This window comes from Eriocheir sinensis, chromosome 18 (genome assembly GCF_024679095.1).
Source record: "Eriocheir sinensis breed Jianghai 21 chromosome 18, ASM2467909v1, whole genome shotgun sequence".
In the NCBI taxonomy this organism is placed as follows: Eukaryota; Metazoa; Arthropoda; class Malacostraca; order Decapoda; family Varunidae; genus Eriocheir; species Eriocheir sinensis.
The window spans coordinates 7,412,737-7,434,734 of record NC_066526.1 but is presented as its reverse complement, the minus strand read 5'-3'; the positions used below and the strand labels follow the sequence as shown (position 1 = coordinate 7,434,734).

General features: G+C 47.1%; 1 protein-coding gene across 2 annotated transcripts in view; it reads left to right on the top strand.

The window, feature by feature from the left end:
- LOC127000270 (villin-1-like) overlaps positions 1 to 21,998 on the top strand; it is an 86,393-nt gene that overhangs the window by 53,281 nt on the left and 11,114 nt on the right. For both annotated transcript variants that reach the window (XM_050863725.1, XM_050863726.1), the window contains 9 exons: positions 8,190 to 8,301; positions 8,767 to 8,880; positions 13,511 to 13,678; positions 15,975 to 16,088; positions 16,465 to 16,595; positions 16,879 to 16,988; positions 17,520 to 17,640; positions 20,692 to 20,821; positions 21,277 to 21,460. In XM_050863725.1, coding sequence (XP_050719682.1) covers positions 8,190 to 8,301; positions 8,767 to 8,880; positions 13,511 to 13,678; positions 15,975 to 16,088; positions 16,465 to 16,595; positions 16,879 to 16,988; positions 17,520 to 17,640; positions 20,692 to 20,821; positions 21,277 to 21,460 — 1,184 coding nt within the window. The remainder of the gene's footprint in view (positions 1 to 8,189; positions 8,302 to 8,766; positions 8,881 to 13,510; positions 13,679 to 15,974; positions 16,089 to 16,464; positions 16,596 to 16,878; positions 16,989 to 17,519; positions 17,641 to 20,691; positions 20,822 to 21,276; positions 21,461 to 21,998) is intronic.

Here is a 21,998-nt window from a genome sequence, read left to right as displayed (position 1 = left end):
TTATGGCCTTTCCGAAACTGGCCCTCTCTCTTCCGAAACTGACACTCTCTTTTCCAAAACTCGCCCTCTCTTTTCCGAAACTGGCCCTCTCTTTTCCGAAACTGTCCCTCTCTCTTCCGAAACTGGCCCTCTCTTTTCCGAAACTGGCCCTCTCTTTTCCGAAACTGTCCCTCTCTCCTCCGAAACTGGCCCTCTCTTTTCCGAAACTGGCCCTCTCTTTTCCGAAACTGTCCCTCTCTCTTCCGAAACTGGCCCTCTCTTTTCCGAAACTGGCCCTCTCTTTTCCGAAACTGTCCCTCTCTCTTTCGAAACTGTCCCTCTCTTTTCCGAAACTGTCCCTCTCTGTTCGGAAACTGTCCCCCTCTCTTCCGAAACTGTCCCTCTCTCTTACGAAACTGGCCCTCTCTTTTCCGAAACTGTCCCTCTCTCTTCCGAAACTGGCCCTCTCTTTTCCGAAACTGTCCCTCTCTCTTCCGAAACTGGCCCTCTCTTTTCCGAAACTGTCCCTCTCTCTTCCGAAACTGGCCCTCTCTCTTCCGAAACTGGCTCTCTCTTTTCCGAAACTGTCCCTCTCTCTTCCGAAACTGGCCCTCTCTTTTCCGAAACTGGCCCTCTCTCTACCGAAACTGGCCCTCTCTCTTCCGAAACTGCCCCTCTCTCTTCCGAAACTGGCCCTCTCTCTTCCTCCAGCTTAGCCCTCTCTCTTCCGAAACTGGCCCTTTCTCTTCCAAAACTGCCCCTCTCTCTTCCGAAACTGGCCCTCTCTCTTCCGAAACAGGCCCTTTCTCTTCCGAAACTGGCCCTCTCTCTTCCGAAACTGGCCCTCTCTTCCAAAACTGCCCCTCTCCCTTCCGAAACTGCCCCTTTCTCTTCCGAAACTGGCCCTCTCTCTTCCGAAACTGGCCCTCTCTCTTCCGAAACTGGCCCTCTCTCTTCCGAAACTGGCCCTCTCTTTTCCGAAACTGGCCCTCTCTCTTCCGAAACTGGCCCTCTCTTTTCCGAAACTGGCCCTCTCTTTTTTTAAACTGACCCTCTCTTTTCCGAAAATGCCCCTCTCTTTTCCAAAACTGACCCTCTCTTTTCCGAAAATGACCCTCTCTTTTTCCGAAATTAGCCCTCTCCCTTCCGAAACTGACTCTCTCTTTTCCGAAACTGCCCCTCTCTTTTCCGAAACTGCCCCTCTCTTCCCCGAGACTGACCCTCTCTTTTCCGAAACTGGCCCTCTTTTTTCCGAAACTGGCCCTCTCTTTTCCAAAACTGGCCCTCTCTTTTCCGAAACTGGCCCTCTCTTTTCCGAAACTGACCCTTTCTCTTCCGAAGCTGACCCTCTCTTTTCCGAAACTGGCCCTCTCTTTTCCGAAACTGGCCCTCTCTTTTCCGAAACTGACCCTCTCTTTTCCGAAACTGGCCCTTTCTTTTCCGAAACTGACCTTCTCTCTTCCGGAACTGACCCTTTCTTTTAGGAAACTGGCCCTCTCTTTTCCGAAACTGGCCCTCTCTTTTCCGAAACTGACCCTCTCTTTTCCGAAACTGACCCTCTCTTTTCCGAAACTGGCCCTCTCTTTTCCGAAACTGACCCTCTCTTTTCCGAAACTGACCCTCTCTTTTCCGAAACTGGCACTCTTTCTTCCGAAACTGCCCTCTCTTTTCCAAACTGACCCTCTCTCTTCCAAACTGGCCTCTCTCTTCCAGAAACTGGCTCTCTCTTCCAAACTGGCCTCTCTCTTCCAAACTTGGCCTCTCTCTTCCGAAAATGACCCTCTCTCTTCTTAAACTGGCCCTCTCTCTTCCGAAACTGGCCCTCTCTCTTCCGAAACTGGCCCTCTCTCTTCCGAAACTGGCCCTCTCTTCCGAAACTGGCCCTCTCTCTTCCGAAACTGTCCCTCTCTCTTTCGAAACTGCCCCTCTCTCTTCCGAAACTGGCCCTCTCTTCCGAAACTGACCCTCTCTCTTCCGAAACTGACCTCTCTTCCAGACCTCTTCCGAACTGACCTCTCTCCGAAACTGACCTCTCTCTTCCGAAACTGACCTCTCTCTTCCGAAACTGACCCTCTCTTCCAGAAACTGACCCTCTCTCTTCCAGAAACTGACCTCTCTCTTCCAGAAACTGACCCTCTCTCTTCCGAAACTGATCCTCTCTCTTCCGAAACTAACCCTCTCTCTTCCGAAACTGACCCTCTCTCTTCCGAAACTGACCCTCTCTCTTCCGAAACTGACCCTCTCTCTTCCGAAACTGGCCCTCTCTCTTCCGAAACTGACCCTCTCTCTTACGAAACTGACCCTCTCTCTTCCGAAACTGACCCTCTCTCTTCCGAAACTGACCCTCTCTTCCAGCTTGCCCTCTCTCTTCCGAACTGACCTCTCTCTTCCGAAACTGACCCTCTCTTCCAGAAACTGACCTCTCTCTTCCAGCAACCCTCTCTTTTCCGAAACTGCCCCTCTCTTTTCCAAAACTGACCCTCTCTCTTCCGAAACTGACCCTCTCTCTTCCGAAACTGACCCTCTCTCTTCCGAAACTGACCCTCTCTCTTCCGAAACTGACCCTCTCTCTTCCGAAACTGACCCTCTCTCTTCCGAAACTGACCCTCTCTCTTCCGAAACTGACCCTCTCTCTTCCGAAACTGACCCTCTCTCTTCCGAAACTGACCCTCTCTCTTCCGAAACTGGCCCTCTCTCTTCCGAAACTGGCCCTCTTTCTTCCGAAACTGGCCCTATCTCTTCCAAAACTGTCTCTCTCTCTTCCGAAACTGACCCTCTCTCTTCCGAAACTGGCCCTCTATCTTCCGAAACTGACCCTCTGTTTTCCGAAACTGGCCCTCTCTCTTCCGAAACTGGTTCTTTCTCTTCCAAAACTGGCTCTCTCTCTTCCGAAACTGACCCTCTCTCTTCCAAAACTGGCCCTCTCTCTTCCGAAACTGGCCCTCTCTCTTCCGAAACTGGCCCTCTCTCTTCCGAAACTGACCCCTCCCTCTTCTGAAACTGGCCCTCTCTTCCGAAACTGACCCTCTATCTTCCGAAACTTGCAATCTCTCTTCCAAAAATGGCCCTCTCTCTTCCGAAACTGACCCTCTCTCTTCCGAAACTGACCCTCTCTCTTCCGAAACTGACAAGCTCTCTTCCAAAACTGGCCCTCTCTTCCGAAACTGGTCCTCTCTCTTCTCCGAAACTGGCCCACTCTCTTCCGAAACTGACCCTCTCTTCTCCGACGCTGACCCTCTCTTCTCCGTCACTGACCCTCTCCTCTCCGACACTGACCCTCTCTTCTCCGAAACTGACCCTCTCTTGTCCGACACTGACCCTCTCTTCTTCGACACTGACCCTCACTTTTCCGAAACTGACCCTCTCTTCTCCGAAACTGACCCTCTTTTCTCCGACACTGACCCTCTCTTCTCCGACACTGACCCTCTCTTTTCCGAAACTGACCCTCTCCTCTCCGAAACTGGCCCTCTCTTCTCCGAAACTGATCCTCTCTTCTTCGACACTGACCCTCTCTTCTCCGACACTGACCCTCTCTTCTCCGACATTGACCCTCTCTTTTCTGAAACTGACCCTCTCTCTTCCGAAACTGGCCCTCTCTTTTCCGAAACTGACCCTCTCTCTTCCAAAACTGGCCCTCTCTTCTCCGACACTGACCCTCTCTTCTCCGACACTGACCCTCTCTTCTCCGACACTGACCCTCTCTTTTCCGAAACTGACCCTCTCTCTTCCGAAACTGGCCCTCTCTCTTCCGAAACTGGCCCTCTCTCTTCCGAAACTGGCCCTCTCTCTTCCGAAACTGACCCTCTCTCTTCCGAAACTGGCCCTCTCTTCCAAGCAAGCCTCTCTCTTCCTATACTGTCCCTCTCTCTTCCGAAACTGGCCCTCTCTCTTCCGAAACTGGCCCTCTCTCTTCCGAAACTGACCCTCTCTCTTCCGAAATTGGCCCTCTCTCTTCATAAACTGACCCTCTCTCTCCCAAAATTGGCCCTCTCCCTTCCGAAACTGGCCCTCTCTCTTTCGAAACTGGGCCTCTCTCTTCCGAAACTGGCCCTCTCTCTTCCGAAACTGACCCTCTCTCTTCCGAAATTCGCCCTATCTCTTCCGAAACTGGTCCTCTCTCTTCCGAAACTGGCCCTTTCTCTTTCGAAACTGACCCTCTCTCTTCCGAAACTGACCCTCTCTCTTCCAAAACTGACCCTCTCTCTTCCGAAACTGACCCTCTCTCTTCCCAAACTGCCCCTTTCTCTTCCGAAACTGGCCCTCTCTCTTCCGAAACTGACCCTCTCTCCTCCGAAACTGGCCCTCTCTCTTCCAAAACTGACCCTCTCTCTTCCAAAACTGGCCCTTTCTCTTCCGAAACTGGCTCTCTCTTTTCAGAAACTGGCCCTCTCTCTTCCGAAACTGACACTCTCTTCTCCAGCACTAACCCTCTCTTTTCCGAAACTGCCCCTCTCTTTTCCAAAACTGACCCTTTCTCTTCCGAAACTGACCCTCTCTTTTCCGAAACTGGCCCTCTCTCTTCCAAAACTGACCCTCTTTTTTCCGAAACTGCCCCTCTCTTTTCCGAAACTGCCCCTCTCTTTTCCGAAACTGACCGTCTCTTTTCCGAAACTGGCCCTCTCTTCCGAAGCTGACCCTCTCTTTTCCGAAACTGACCCTCTCTTTTCCGAAACTGGCCCTCTCTTTTCCGAAACTGCCCCTCTCTATTCCGAAACTGATCCCACTCTTTTCCGAAACTGGCACTCCTTCTTCCGAAACTGGCCCTCTCTCTTCCGAAAATGGCCCTTTCTCTATTCCGAAACTGACCCTCTCTTCCGAAACTGACTCTCTCTCTTCCGAAACTGGCCCTCTCTCTTCCGAAACTGACCCTCTGTCTTCCGAAACTGAACCTCGCACCTCCGAAACTGACCCTCTCTCTTCCGAAACTGACCCTCTGTCTTCCGAAACTGAACCTCTCTCTTCCGAAACTGACTCTCTCTCTTCCGAAACTGGCCCTCTCTCTTCCGAAACTGACCCTCTCTCTTCCGAAACTGGCCCTCTCTCTTCCGAAACTGGCCCTCTCTCTTCCGAAACTGGCCCTCTCTCTTCCGAAACTGACCCTCTCTCTTCCGAAACTGACCCTCTCTCTTCCGAAACTGCACCTCGCTCTCCAAACTGACCCTCTCTCTTCCAAACTGACCCTCTCTCTCTTCCGAAACTGGCCCTCTTTCTTCCGAAACTGACCCTCTCTCTTCCGAAACTGACCCTCTCTCTTCCGAAACTGACCCTCTGTCTTCCGAAACTGATCCTCGCACCTCCGAAACTGACCCTCTCTCTTCCGAAACTGACCCTCTCTCTTCCGAAACTGACCCTCTCTCTTCCGAAACTGACCCTCTCTCTTCCGAAACTGACCCTCTCTCCTCCGAAACTGACCCTCTCTCTTCCGAAACTGACCATCTCTCTTCCGAAACTGGCCCTCTCTGTTCCGAAACTGACCCTCTCTCTTCCGAAACTGACCCTCTCTCTTCCGAAACTAACCCTCTCTCTTCAGAAACTGATCCTCTCTCTTCCGAAACTGGCCCTCTCTCTTCCGAAACTGTCTCTCTCTCTCTTCCAAAACTGGCCCTCTCTCTTCCGAAGATGGCCCTCTCTCTTTCAAAACTGTCTCTCTGTCTTCTGAAACAGACCCTCTCTCTTCTGAAACTGGCCCTCTCTCCTCCGAAACTGGCCCTCTCTCTTCCGAAACTGGCTCTCTCTCTTCCGAAACTGGCCCTCTCTCTTCCGAAACTGGCCCTCTCTCTTCTGAAACTGGCCCTCTCTCCTCCGAAACTGGCCCTCTCTCTTCTGAAACTGTGCCTCTCTCTTCCAAAACTGACCCCCTCTCTTCCGAAACTGGCCCTTTCTCTTCCAAAACTGGCTCTCTCTCTTCCGAGACTGACCCTCTCTCTTCCGAAACTGGCCCTCTCTCTTTCGAAACTGACCCTCTCTCTTCCGAAACTGGCCCTCTCTCTTCCGAAACTGGCCCTCTCTCTTCCGAAACTGGCCCTCTCTCTTCCGAAACTGGCCCTCTCTCTTCCGAAACTGGCCCTCTCTCTTCCGAAACTGTCCCTCTCTTTTCCGAAACTGGACCTCTCTCTTCCGAAACTGGTCCTCTCTCTTCCAAAACTGACCCTCTCTCTTCCGAAACTGGCCCCCTCTCTTTCGAAACTAACCCTCTCTCTTCCGAAACTGTCCCTCTCTCTTCCGAAACTGGTCCTCTTTCTTCCGAAACTGACCCTCGCTTTTCCAAAACTGACTCTCTCTTTTCCGAAACTGGCCTTCTCTCTTCCGAAACTGACCCTCTCTCTTCCGAAACTGACCCTCTCTTTTCCGAAACTGGCCCTCTCTCTTCCGAAACTGGCCCTCTCTCTTCCGAAACTGACCCTCTCTCTTCCGAAACTGACACTCTCTCTTCCGAAACTGGCCTTCTCTCTTCCGAAACTGGCCTTCTCTCTTCCGAAACTGGCCCTCTCTCTTCCGAAACTGACCCTCTCTCTTCCGAAACTGACCCTCTCTCTTCCGAAACTGGCCCTCTCTTCTCCGACACTGACCCTCTCTTCTCCGAGACTGACCCTCTCTTCTACGACACTGACCCTCCCTTCTCCGAAACTGACCCTCTCTTCTCCGAAACTGACCCTCTCTTCTTCGACACTGACCCTCTCTTCTCCGAAACTGGCCCTCTCTCCACCGAAACTGGCCCTCTCTTCTCCGAAACTGACCCTCTCTTCTCCGAAACTGGCCCTCTCTTTTCCGAAACTGGCCCTCTCTTCTCCGAAACTGACCCTCTCTCTTCCGAGACTGACCCTCTCTTCTCCGAAACTGACCCTCTCTTTTCCGACACTGACTCTCTCTTCTCCGACACTGACCCTCTCTTCTCCGAAACTGACCCTCTCTTCTCCGACACTGACCCTCCCTTCTCCGAAACTGACCCTCTCTTCTCCGAAACTGACCCTCTCTTCTTCGATACTGACCCTCTCTTCTACGAAACTGACCCTCTCTTCTCCGAAACTGGCCCTCTCTTCTCCGAAACTTGCCCCTTTCTTCTCCGAAACTGACCCTCTCTTCTCCGAAACTGGCCCTCTCTCCTCCGAAGCTGGCCCTCTCTTCTCCGATACTGACCCTCTCTTCTCCGAAACTGGCCCTCTCTTTTCCGAAACTGGCCCTCTCTTCTCCGAAACTGGCCCTCTCTTCTCCGAAACTGGCCCTGCCTTCTCCGAAACTGCCCCTCTCTTCTCCGAAACTGACCCTCTCTTCTCCGAAACTGGCCCTCTCTTCTCCGAAACTGACCCTCTCTTCTCCGAAACTGGCCCTCTCTTCTCCGAAACTGGCCCTCTCTTCTCCGAAACTGGCCCTCTCTTCTCCGAAACTGGCCCTCTCTTCTCCGAAACTGGCCCTCTCTTCTCCGAAACTGGCACTCTCTTCTCCGAAACTGACCCTCTCTTTTCCGAAACTGCCCCTTTCTTCTCCGAAACTGACCCTCTCTTCTCCGAAACTGACCCTCTCTTCTCCGAAACTGACCCTCTCTTCTCCGAAACTGACCCTCTCTTCTTCGACACTGACCCTCTCTTCTCCGAAACTGACCCTCTCTTCTCCGAAACTGACCGTCTCTTCTCCGAAACTGACCCTCTCTTCTTCGACACTGACCCTCTCTTCTCCGAAACTGGCCTTTTCTTTTCCGAGATTGATCCTCTCTCCCGAAATTGACCCTCTCTTTGTGGCTTCTCGTTCCATTTTCTTTGCAGGAGCGGTGCCTGGCGGACATTTTTGTTTTCCTTATTTGTTTTAACCTTTGAGCTGCTTCCTTTACCGTAAAAAATACCTTGGGGTGGTATACTTCTTCATGGGTACTACTTTTCTGGGGGTTAATGGATTTTAATAATAATAATAATAATAATAATAATAATAAGAAGAAGAAGAAGAAGAAGAAGAAGAAGAAGAAGAAGAAGAAAAAAAAGAAGATAAGAAATGAAAATGTGTGTGTGATTCCTCAGTCGAACACATCACTTATTATGTAAGATGCATTCCGCCGCCATTTATTTTGATCTCCTTGGGTTTAGTTGCTCATTCGCCCGTTTTTTCCTCGAACACATCACTTGTTGAGGTGCGTGCCGCTGCTGCCTATTTCCATCTCCTTGAAGTCAGCAGCTCCATGCACCCGTTCTTCCTTCCTTCATCTCCACGCTTCGCCTCAGGTTGCTTCGCGGGGGTGTGGCCAGCGGCTTTAGGGCGGTGACAGACGACTTCGAGCCTTCCCTCTACCACGTCAAGGGCAAGAGAACAACGGTGGTCAGGGAGCTACAAACGGTAAAGACCAAGAAAAATCTCTCAATCGACGCCGTATAGTGAAGATTAGGGAGTCAATTTTTACCTAGACGTTAATTGTCTAGGTTACTACTACTACTACTACTACTACTACTACTACTACTACTACTACTACTATTACTACTTCTACTACTTCTACTACTACTACTACTACCACTAATATTATTACTACTACTACTACTACTACTACTACTACTACTACTACTATTACTACTACTACTACTACTACTACTACTACTACTACTACTACTACTACTGCTACTACTATTGATAATAATAATAATAATAATAATAATAATAATAATAATAATAATAATAATAATAATAATAATAATAATAATAATGAAAATAATAATAATAATAATAATAATGCTACTACTACTACTACTACTACAGCCAGCTACTTTTACAACTACAACCTCTCACACGACTCTGTTTCCCCCGCAGATCGAGTGGAAGGCGATGAATGACGGGGACGTGTACATTCTGGACACGCGCGGCATCATTTACGTGTGGGTGGGGCGGTACAGCAACAACATCGAGAAGCTGCAGGGCGCGAAGGTGAGTGTGTCGGTCGCGGTTGTCAGGGCAGACGGATATCCCCTCCCCGGTTGAGTTTTTTTTATACCTTTTTACCTTTTTTTTTTTACCTTTTTACTTTTTACTTTTTTACTTTTTTACCTTTTTATTTTTTTATCTTTTTACTTTTTACCTTTTTACTTTTTACTTTTTTACCTTTTTATCTTTTTATCTTTTTACTTTTTTAGCTTTCTACTTCTTTTTACCTTTTTACTTTTTTACCTTTTTTTACCTTTTTACTTTTTTACCTTTTTTATTATTTTTACCTTTTTTTACCTTTTACTTTTTTACCTTTTTTTACTTTTCACCTTTTTACCTTTTTTTACCTTTTTACCATTTTTTACCTTTTACCTTTTTACTATTTTACTTTTTTACCTTTTTACCTTTTTTACCTTTTTACCTTTTTTTACCTTTTTACCTTTTTTTACTTTTAACTTTTTACTTTTTTTTATTTTTTACCTTTTTAACTTTTTTTACCTTTTTACCTTTTTTTACTTTTAACTTTTTTACCTTTTTTTTTTTACCTTTTTACCTTTTTTTTACCTTTTTACCTTTTTACTTTTTTACTTTTTTACCTTTTTACTTTTTTACCTTTTCACCTTTTTTTATCTAATTACTTCTTTTACCTTTTTACCTTTTTTCTTTTTTACCTTTTTACCTTTTTACTTTTTTACCTTTTTACTTTTTTACCCTATAACCTTTTTTTACCTTTTTGCCTTTTTACCTTTTTTATTTTTTTACCTTTATACCTTTTTACGTTTTGACCTTTTTACCTTTTTACCTTTTTATTTTTTTACCTTTATACCTTTTTACTTTTTTACCTTTTTACTTTTTTACCTTTTTACCTTTTTTACCTTTTAATTTTTAATTTTTTACCTTTTTACTTTTTACCTTTTTACTTTTATTTTTTTACCTTTTTACCTTTTTCTTTACCCTTTTACTTTTCTACCTTTTTACCTTTTTACCTTTTTACTTTTTACCTTTTTACTTTTTTACCTTTTTACCTTTATACCTTTTTACTTTTTACCTTTATACCTTTTTACTTTTTACCTTTTTACTTTTTTACCTTTTTACCTTTTTACCTTTTTTTACCCCCTTAACATAGCCTCCCCTTACTTACTCCCCTTGGACTCCCTCCCCAAGACTTGACCCCCCTCCTCTACATTCTCCCTCCCCTTGTGACCATTTCCCCCTCGACTATTCCTCCCCTAGTGACTTTTCCCCTGGCGTTTTCCCCCCTAAACTATTCCTCCCCAATGACTTTTCCCCAATCGACTAAATAATAATAATAATAAATGGTTTATTCATTTGTAGGCAGCCATAAGGCTGAAAATACACAAAAATACCATACAATGAGTTTCATGTGGTGAGTAATGGGGGAAGTGGGGAAGGGTGATGTGTGTGTGTGTGTGTGTGTGTGTGTGTGTGTGTGTGTGTGTGTGTGTGTTGGAGTGGAGGGGTCATGTGATCATAGAGGTGTTAATGACCCTCACAAGTGTCGGTACCGCACTAAGTCGATATCTGTCCGTGCGAGTTTTGACCGAGACGAGAATATTGTTTTGTCTTGTGGGTCTATAGTCTGTTCAGAGCATGAAGGCGGTTCAGGATGGAGCTGGTGTCGTCGTTTACCTCTAGCCATGGTGCCAAATCAGCCTTCGTACATGCATCTTTTTCTCTTATTTCCCACCCATGTGCTATTTGAAAGTGATATTTTATATATTCTGTACATAGTAAATTTAGCTACATAGTACAATGAGTGTCGATGTTTAGGATTATAACAAGGATTTGTACAAATTCTATGACATGTGGCAGCGATTTTTTTCCATGTTGCCACGTTGTGGTGGTGGTAGTGGTGGTGGTGGTGGTGGTCGGTGTGTCCCCCTAGGTCCCTCCCCCGGGTCGAGAGGGAGAGAGAGGGAGAGAGACAGATAAACAGGTGGGTTGTGGGTGGGTAGGCCGGGAGAGAGTGCTAATTTGATAATTGGCGGTCGAACTGGCAGAGCTGCACTCATGGGAATTCTGGAATCTGCCACACCTTGAACCGCCTTCATGCTCCGAACAGACTATAGTGGGGGGTGGAAGGGCGGGTGGGAGTAGGTCTCTATGACGGTGGTTGAGGAGGAGGGACTTGCCGAATTTGGTTAGGTTTGTCTGGTATCGGTCCTGTAGGGTGGGCATATTCAGCTGGGTGAGTGCATGCCCGTAGTTAGTGTAAGAATTGCCCAGAATCTGTCTGCATGCACGCCTTTGCACTCTCTCTAATTGGGGTTGCTGGGTCTTATTGATGGAGGAAGCCCAAGCAGGAGAGGCGTAGAGGAGTCTGAGAAGGATGAAGGTGGTGTACAGGTCCTTGAGCGACCTTTGGGGGGCTCCCAGTGCTTTCATGCGCCTCAACATGAAAAGTTTGTAGGAAGCCGCCCTGATGATGGTGGTGACGTGCTTGCCCCAGCTCAGCTTGCTGTCTAGGGTGACTCCAAGTAGTTTGGTGGATTCAACCACCTGCAGCTGGTGAGGGCCAACCTCCAGGGCTGGCGATGGGATGGCAGTGGTGGAGGTGTGAAAATGCATCACCACCGTCTTGTTGGTGTTGATGGTGACGCGATTGTCTTGCGTCCAGCTCTGCAGTCGGTCCAGAATGTGTTGTAGGGGCGTGTAGTCAGGGGCTGTGTTGTTGATGGAGATGCCCACTGTAGAATCATCCACGTACTTCCAGCGATGAGGGGCGTCTAACAGTGCATTGTTGATCAGAATAAGGAAGCAAAGAGGCCCCATGCGCGTCCCTTGTGGCACCCCAGCAGATAGGGGCTGGAGGGTGGAGATGCAGCCCTGATGACGCACAGCTTGGTGCCGGTGCGTCAGGAAGTCCGCCAGCCGGGATGTCAGGTGGGAGGGCAGGCCGATGTTTATGGCCTTGGTGATGACAGTGGTGTGGTCAACCAAGTCGAAGGCTTTCCGAAAGTCAATAAAGGCGAGGGCAGAGGAAGTTTTTCTGGTTTCCAGGTTTTTTAGAATGAAATCAAGGAAACTAATGAGGCAATGTGTTGTGGAGGAGGCTCTAACGTTGCCGAACTGCCTCTGATCAATTTTGTAATGAATAGTATCATATGCCCAGCTAAATACAAAGTCTTCACAAAGCAGGCTCGGGATTGGAGTGATGGCAATGGGTCTTAGTTCATTAAGTGAGGTGGGGTTGGTGACTTTGGGGATGGGAGTGACGAATGAGGTTTTCCAATCTGTGGGGCATTTGCTCTGAGTGAGGGAGGCATTTATGATGGAGGCAAGGGGGGTAGCAAGTTCTTAGGAAAACTCTTGATAAAGCTTTGTGGGTAAATCTAGGGGTGTGGTAGACCTTTTGAGTTTGAGAGATCTGAGTTTTTCGGCAACTTGAAACTCTTCGACGGAGGGAGGATTAGACGGGGAGGGTAGGTAGGCGGGAAGGGAGGCAAGGTCAAGGGGGGGAAGGCTTTGACAGATGGAGGAAAAGTGAGAGTTAATCAGTTCAGCTATCTCAAGGGGGGAGGAGGAGGAGGGGAGAAAAGGGAAAGCCGACGACGGGTTTCCCAGGCCACACAAACGGCGTATCTTGGAGAACAGCTTGCTGGTGTTATTGCCCTCCAGGTGTTGTAGTTCTTGGTAGTACTCCTTCGCCACTGCGATTTCCCTGATGACTGTGTTGCGAAGGGCCCTGTGTCTTGCTCGGTCCGTGTGGAAGGGGCGGTTCCTTTGCTGCATGAAGGCCTTAATCCTGGGGGTCATCCAAGGCAGGTCGGCTGGGTGGGTGTGTTGTGTCTTGGTGGGGAAGAAGTGGTGATACGCCTCAGTGACGTTTTCCCCTTTGATTATTCCTCCTCCTGGCCTTTCCCCATCGACTATTCCTTCCCCTGACGTGTTCCCCCTACACAATCCCTCCCCCTGACGTTTTCCCCCTCGACTATTCCTTCCCCTGACGTTTTCCCCCTAGACTATCCCTTCCCCTGATGTTTTTCCCCCCTTGACTATCCCTTCCCCTGACGTTTTCCCCCTAGACTATCCCTCCCCCTGACCTTTTCCCCCTAGACTATCCCTCCCCCTGACCTTTTCCCCCTAGACTATCCCTCCCCCTGACGTTTTCCCCCCTAGACTATCCCTCCCTCTGACGTTTTCCCCCTAGAGTATCCATACCCCTGACTTTTTACCCCCTAGTATATCCCTACCTCTGTAGTTTTCTCCCCTAGACTATCCCTCCCCCTGACGTTTTCCCCCCTAAACTATTCCTCCCCAGTGACTTTTCCCCACTCGACTATTCCTTCCCCTGACATTTCCCCCCTAAACTATTCCTTCCCAATGACTTTTCCCCAATCAACTATTCCTCTCCCTGACTATTTCCCCCTCAACTATTCTTCCCCAGTGACTTTTCCCCAATCGACTATTCCTTCCCCTGACATTTCCCCCCTAAACTATTCCTCTCCAATGACTTTTCCCCCAATCGACTATTCCTCTCCCTGACTATTTCCCCCTCAACTATTCCTCTCCATGACTATTTCCCCCTCGACTATTCCTCCCCGTGACATTTTCCAATCCGAACATTTTCCCACTTCCTTAATCCCACCTCATCCTTCTCCTCTTCCCTCAGTTCGCCTCGACGCTGCGGACGGAGCACGGCGGCGGCACGGTGGTGGTGGTGGAGGACGGGCAGGAGGCGGCGCTGCAGGACCGAGAGCGCCTGAGCTTCGAGCGGCTGCTGCCCCTCAACAACAAGCAGGTCACGCCGGCGGCCGAGGCTCCCAAGGACGAGTCAGTGGTGAGACAAACGGTTACCGGCAGATTGACAGACAGGTGGAGACAGATAGACAGATAGATAGATAAGTAGGTAGATAGATATAGAAAGAGAAGTTGTTAGGTTGATAGATAGAAGCCAACAGATTGATAGATAGGTAGAGACAGATAGATAAACAGATAGATAGAGATAATTTAATAGGAACCCAACAAACTGATATACAAGTAGATAGATAGATAGATATAGAAAGATTAATTACTAGGTAGACTGATAGATAAGAGATATATAGCGAGACAAATTTTTAGGTCGATAGATAGACAAGGCAATAGATTGATAGATAGATAGATACATAGAGAGGAAAACTGCTATACGTAGGTGGATAGACAGAGATATTTACCGCATACCTCATCATCCCTCACTCTCTTGTTTCACTTTTTTTTACAACAAAGAGACAGCTCAGGGGCACAAAAAAAGAAACAATAATAAAAAAGCCCGCTACTCGCTGCTCCTAAAAAAAAAAAGAATCAAAAGAGGTGGCCGAAAGAAAGGTCAATTTCGCAGCTCAAAACAAACATCTACGCTCCTCCCTGCCTCAGCTCCTCCTCACCCCTCACCTCCTCATGGCCGAAATCATAAATCAACACCTTGACTAATGTTCGCGATTTCAAGTCTGAGGCTCTTTCTTTTACTTCAATAATTTGTACCTTCACTTTCCTTGCTCTCCGTCTCCTTATATCCTCCTTATTTTGCTACTGTCACTGTCCCCTTCTTCCTTTATTTCCTTTGCTATTTTTCCACTCATCCCACCCTTATTTTGCCCTCCTTCCCTTCCCGCCTCTTCCCTTCCCTTCCCTTCCCTTCCCTTCCCTTCCCTTCCCCTCGCCTCCCTTCTCTTTCCTTCCCTTCCCTTCCCTTCCCTTCGCTTCCCTTCTCTTTCTTTTTCCTTCCCTTCCTTTCCCTTCCCTTCCCTTTCCTTCCTTTCCTTCGCTTCCCTTTCCTTTTCCTTCCCTTCCCTTCCCCTTTTCTACACTTTCCTTGCCTTCCCTTCCCTTCCTTTCCTCTCCCTTCCCTTCCCTTCCCTTTGCTTCCCTTCTCTTTCCTTTCCCTTCCTTTCTCATCCCCTTTTCTCCACTTTACTTGCCTTCCCTTCCCTTCCTTTCCCTTGCCTTCCCTTCCCTTCCCTTCTCTTCCCTTCCCTTCCCTTCTCTTTCTTTTCCCTTCCCTTCCCTTCCCTTCGCTTCCCTTCTCTTTCCTTTCCCTTCCCTTTCCATCCCCTTTTCTCCGCTTTACTTGACTTCCCTTCCCTTCCTTTCCCTTCCCTTCCATTCCTTTCCTTTCCTCTCCCTTCCCTTCCCTTACATTCCCTTCTCTTTCCTTTCCCTTCCCTTCTCATCCCTTTTCTCCACTTTACTTGCCTTCTTCCTTCCCTTCCCTTCCTTTCCTTTCCCTTCCCTTCCCTTCCCTTCCCTTCCCTTCCCTTCGCTTCCCTTCTCTTTCCTTTCCCTTCCCTTCTCATCCCTTTTTCTCCACTTTACTTGCCTTCCCTTCCCTTCCTTTCCCTTCCCTTCCTTTCCTTTCCTTTCCTTTCCTTCCTTCCTTCCTTCCCTCCTTCCTTCCTTCCCTTCCTTCCTTCCCTTCTCTTTCCTTTCCCTTCCCTTCTCATCCCTTTTTCTCCACTTTACTTGCCTTCCCTTCCCTTCCTTTCCCTTCCCTTCCTTTCCTTTCCTTTCCTTTCCTCTCCCTTCCCTTCCCTTCCCTTCCCTTCCCTTCGCTTCCCTTCTCTTTCCTTTCCCTTCCCTTCTCATCCCTTTTTCTCCACTTTACTTGCCTTCCCTTCCCTTCCCTTCCTTTCCCTTCCCTTCCCTCCTCGTCCTTCCCCTTCCCCCTTCCTCCATTTTCCTTGTTCTTTGTCCCTTCATCTCACCCTTACTCTCCCACTATCACTCTGTCACCCTTGCCATTTGTACCTTTAGCTCACTGTCTCTGTCACTGTCTCTATATCTATCTTTCCTTGTCGTCTGTTCTCATTTGTTGCCATTATCTCTTTCCATCTCTATCTTATCACTATCTCCCTATCCCCTCCTCTCATATCCTCGCTATCTCTTCCTTTTTGTTCTTCCTCTTTCATTATCTCCTTCCATCTCTCTCTCGTATCACTGTCTCCTTTTCCCTTCCTCCTCTTTCCTCCTCCTCTGTTGTTATCATTATCTCTTTGCATCTCTCATACTGTCTCTCTGTCCCTTCCTCACTTCCCTTGCCATCTGTTCCCCCTTGATGTTCTTCCTCTGCCATTATCTCTTTCTGTCTCCCTCTTGAATAGGCTCGTCGGATCTCCCAGGAGCTGAAACTGTTCCGCTGCACCGACGAGTCCGGGACGCTGAAGGTCGTGGAGGTCAAGAACGGCCCGCTGCTGCACTCCGACCTCAACAGCAATGTAAGGCTTTGTGCTCTCTCGCTCCTCGGCCCTTCCTTTATGATCCCTCCCATACGCACGAAATTCATCCTACCCCAAGTGCAATCTTCAAGGGGTTCACCTACATAACTCCTGCCCCCCTCCTTATATATGGCCCCGCAGACACCCCATGGGCCATATTCGTAAACATGTCGACTCCCAAGCATATGTATTTGGCAAGGCTTTCATAGGAGTTTTGGGTAGTTTTATGACTCTTCTGGTAGTCTGCCCCTTCTTCTGTACCATGAATCTAAGAAACACTAAATTAGAACCCGATTCATCTCCTTTTCGGCCTTTGGAAATAATAGATGTGAGGGATGGAGGCTTATGACAATACCGACCTTTGTGTCTCCGGCAGGATTCCTTCATTATCGACAATGGGCAGGACGGCATCTGGGTGTGGGTGGGCAAGCGGGCGAGCAAGAAGGAGCGAGAGGAGGCCCTGAGAAACGCCCAAGGCTTCATCACCAAGAAGGGATACCCGGCACAGTAAGGAGCAGCCGCGTGGAAGCATATTCATGTATAGCACTCCGGTCGTAAAAGAATCATGAATTGTAAAAAAAATCATGTTAAAATTCATATCGTAATAAGTCATCATAATGAAAGCCATGTCTTAGAAGATGCAATATGCAATTTCAGAGTAGCCACCTTGTTTCTTTAGTTGTACGTTCATGTTGCCAAGTTTACACATGATATGACCCTCCCAAGTCATTACAATATCTTCAGTCTTATTTCTTTTATTCATATCGTGCTTGTTCCCCCCCACCCCCAGCACACAGGTGTCGCGCATCGTGGAGCACGGCGAGCCGCCAGAGTTCAAGACGCTCTTCAAGGACTGGAAGGACATAGACCAGAGTAAAGGCTTCGGCCGCCAGGCATCCAGTAAGTCGCACAAAACACCTTCTACAGTGTTACTTCACGCTTCCCGTCCCTCCTTGATCCTCACGGCACCACAGCTGTCGCACCTGTCTCCAAAGCTGAACTCTTCGCTCAGACCTTCGAAATTCTCACTCTGGATGATTCAGGGCATTTTTTTTTTTTTACATCAGTGGACACGGCTCAAAGGCAATAAAAAGAGTACAAAAAAAAAGCCCGCTACTCGCCGCTCCTATAAAAGATAAAAGTAAAGAGTAGCCAAAATAGGTCAATTTCGGGTGGAGAGGTGTCTTGATACACTCTTCTTATACTCATCGTAGCATAAGGCTTTGGTCGATAGCTGATATGAGTGAGTATTGTGTCTGTTTGGATCGATGAGTCAGACTACAGTATTTGCAGTTTAGATAAGTCACCCGATGTGGTATTTCTATATGTTTCTCCATTTTATCAAGTCACGTTGGGTGTGGCTGGCGGGATAAGCGGACATGCCACATCATTGCCCGTATTAACAGCAATATCTTCTCCCCGCCTGACCAGCCACCAAGATCGCCACGACAGTCCAGACCAAGTTCGATGCCACGACCTTGCACTCACAACCCCAGCTTGCCGCCAAAACACAGATGGTGGACGACGGCAAGGGCCAGAAGGAAGTGTGGAGGTGTGTGTGTGTGTGTGTGTGTGTGTGTGTGTGTGTGTGTCATAGTAGTAATAGTCATAGCTGGGCATGTTAACAGAAAACCTTATCCCCGATAACCGATAACTGATAATGGAAAACCTTATCGGTGATAACCGATATTCGTTAACTGGAGACACAAATATAGGCGATAACCGATAACCGATACCCGATATAAATCCACAATTCCGATACTAGCTAGCGATAAGTCCGATGGGCGAAAACGATACAATATTGATATTTCAGATAGAAAAACATAGGTGAACTCAAATTTTCATTATCTGTATTTTTGAATACTTACAAAACCTGAAAACCACACGTTGACACGTGCATATGGACGGTAATACTACTATCCATATCAGACCCCATGACATACCGTTTTTCGCAAATATCTTTCAAACGAAGACTCGGATCAGCATGGTGCTGTGGCACGGATTGTTTCACACACTCCGCTAATTTTTGACGCTATTGTGGACTGCCAGATGCGGTTAATTATGGCGTTTACTCTTGACTGTGATGGCAAAACCTGCGTGAGCCACTTACACATTCGGACAGGTGAGGCGTGACGTATTTGTGACGTGTATCCACCACCTACCTCCACCCCTGGCTTCCCCTACTCCCACCCCCCCTTTCCCTCCCTTCTACCCTTTCTCTCTCTCTCTCTCTCTCTCTCTCTCTCTCTCTCTCTCTCTCTCTCTCTCTCTCTCTCTCTCTCTCTCTCTCTCTCTCTCTCTCTCTCTCTCTCTCTCTCTCTCTCTCTCTCTCTCTCTCTCTCTCAGTGTACATGAGATGTGAAGTTATGCACACATATGACTTGTCTATAATGGCGGATATCTCGAAAGTATATGCTAAGTATGGTTGGGTGTTTTATGCACACGACTGTTTTATCTGTAACTACGAAATATAACTTTGATTCATTATTTACCTATTCACACTTATCCTTAATTTGTTCTCGATATTCTCTTGGTCAAATATATGGAAGAGTCGTAGTGCAATGACTCCTTTGCACCCACGCGGACATCGTAGTATGTTGGCCATGGCTGACAGCGATGAAAAACTCCTTCCTCCACAGGACGTGGGTATCAGCCGTCTATCGGCAGCGTGCTAGATACTTACCATGTTACGTACCTTCTTCACTTACCAGATACGGTGTAACGGTGAAACAAGCAATATAACATCAATTACGATTGCTTGCGTAAACTATCCAACCTTAATCAGCATATAATTTCTACTTATCTGCCATTAATTCAAGTCACACGTGTGCATGGGTTCATATATCGTGTACAGCGCAAGTGGAAAAGAGAGAGAGAGAGAGAGAGAGAGAGAGAGAGAGAGAGAGAGAGAGAGAGAGGGAAAGGAGGGGAGTGGGGGAAGCCATGGGTGGTGGTAGGTGGTGGATACACGTCACAAATACGTCACGCCTCACCTGTCCGAATGTGTGAGTGGCTCACGCAGGTTTTGCCATCACAGTCAAGAGTAAACGCCATAATTAACCGCATCTGGCAGTGCACAATATATAGCGTCAAAAATTAGCGGAGTGTGTGAAACAATCCGTGCCACAGCACCATGCTGATCCCAGTCTTCGTTTGAAAGATATTTGCGAAAAACGGTATGTCATGGGGTCTGATATGGATAGTAGGAGCGCCTGAACCGGTGTTGTGTTATTTGGCTTCCCCACCGTTAAAAGCTGGCGCTTTTGTTTACAAGCACTTATCTCTCGTGAACTGCGCATGCTCAGAGCAGCAAGCGTAGACCTGTACAGTCTCACAAAGCTTTTTAACCGTAATTAAGAGTTGCTGGAAGGCTGAATCAGACATACAGTACCACTGCCACCATCCCCGCTGTTTCTAGAACGACACTCTGTACGAGTTGTACTTATATGTACAGAGTGTCGTTCTAGAAACAGCGAGGATGGTGGTACTGCATGTCTGATTCAGCTTTCCAGCAACTCTTAATGTGTTAAAAGTTTTGTGAGACTGTACAGGTATACGCTTACTGGTCTGAGCATGCGCAGTTCACGAGAGACCAGTGTTTTTAAACAAAAGCGCCAGCTTTTGAAGATGGGACACCAAATAACACAACACCGGGTGCCTTCAATACCATGGCATGCTCACAAACGAATATGGAATATCAAATTTGATGTAGTGAATAATCATTTTATGGGCAAAGTTAAATGATTTTTTTCTTTGATACATTGATTTTTGCATGAGTAACATAAAAAAATAACCTAGTGTTTTAATGTTGATGATCTAAGTATGAAATCTCTTCACCGAAGATATTTCATACCCCGAAGTTTTTTCATAAAACACCGGGCCACGCATGCGCAGTAGGGAGACAACGTTTTTTTTTTTTTTTTTTTTTTTGAGAGGTGGGAAAAAGTAGCGATTATCGCTAGTTTGGTTGCTAAAGTAACGAAAATACCGATATATATTTAAATAAGTAGCGGATGGCCGATAACCCGATTTTGTTATCAGAGATAAAGTATCGCGATAACTTATCGCGATAACGCCCAGCTATGGTAATAGTAGTAGTAGTAGCAGTAGTAGTAGTAGTAGTAGTAGTAGTGGTGGTGGTGATGGTACTGCTACTACTACCACTGCTACTACTACTGCTACTACTACTACTACTACTACTACTACTACTACTACTTCTGTTGCTACTACTACTACTACTACTTCTGTTACTACTACTACTACTTCTGTTGCTACTACTACTACTACTACTGCCACTACTACTACTACTACTACTACTACTACTACTACTACTACTACTACTACTGCTACTACTACTACTTCTGTTGCTACTACTACTACTGCTACTACTACTACTACTAATACTATACTACTACTACTACTACTACTCCTACTTCTGTTACTACTACCATCCCTTCTACTTCCAATTCTTTCCATAGGCGTTAGATTCTCTTCTCATTTGGTCATGTCGTAGTCTTTTGCATGAGATCAACATATCCATAAGTATACACAGAAGGTTCCTATTGCTGTCTGTGTAACGCCCATCACCAACGTGTGTCGCCAGAGTCAAGAACTTCAACCTGGTGCCTGTGCCCGACAACCAGTACGGAGAGTTCTTCATGGGGGACTGTTACATCGTGCTCTATGCCTACCTCGAGGGGTCCCGGGAGCACTACATCCTCTACTACTGGATTGTGAGTATGCACGCACCACGCGGCTACACTAATGCAATAGCTACGTATGTAACTGTTAATTAATACTGATATCGGTAAAACTTCTGCTACGGCTGCTGCTGTTATTACTACTATTACCTCTACTGCTACTTATTTATAGCTGTGGTACACTATGGCCCTTTCTTTTTGGCCTCTCGTTTTCTTCTTGGCTGGCGTTTTTGCTTTAATTTATTTTTTTGCCTTTGAGCTACCCTCCTTTACTGTAAAAAGAACATTATCCTTATTGAAACAGGGTCTACCGGGCTCTTGTTTTTCACCCTAAGCTGCTTCCTCTAGTGTAAAAAAAGAAAATCACTATAGAACTTTTAGAACCAGAACATAAACATCGTATACCTAAAGTCTAAAAGTTGATGCTGTTCTGTAGCAACATTTATGCTTCAGGTGTCGTGTACTGTACACCTCCCTCTCCCCCACAGGGCAGCCACGCCAGCCAGGACGAGGCGGGCACGGTGGCGGCGAAGGCGGTGGAGCTGGACAACAGGCTGGAGGGACGCGCCGTGCAGGTGCGGGTGGTGCAAGGCAAGGAGCCGCCGCACTTCATCGCGGTGTTTGGTGGGAAAATGGTCATTTTTGAGGGGGGCTACGCGTCCGCCTTCGACGGTAAGTACTAACGCAGACAAGTACCTTTTTTTATGCTTATTATTATGTATATATATTTTTTTACATATATGAACTAATTATTGGTTCTTCGATAACAGTCAGTTGTCCCCTCCTCTTCACACTAAACATTCTGTCTATCCTTAATTCAAAATCTCGCCCTTGAGCTGTTCCATTGCTGTAGAAAAATTATTATTATTATTATTATTATTATTATTATTATTATTATTATTATTATTATTATTATTATTATTATTACTATTACTATTATTACTATCACTACTACTACTACTACTACTACTTTTTTTTTTCTACTGACATAAATGATATCTCCACCCATGTTTATTTTCCCGACACATAATCATGGAGGGCTCCATAGCTTGGAGGTCAGTAGCCCCAACTCTGTTCGCTAATGACTGTGGCATCCAACCATATCACTAATACTACCTGACACTAAATCACCTATCATCTATTACGTCTAGATCCCCCTTTCCTTCCCTACTCAAGTCACTCCCGACCCACCCTAATGTCACTCTCCACC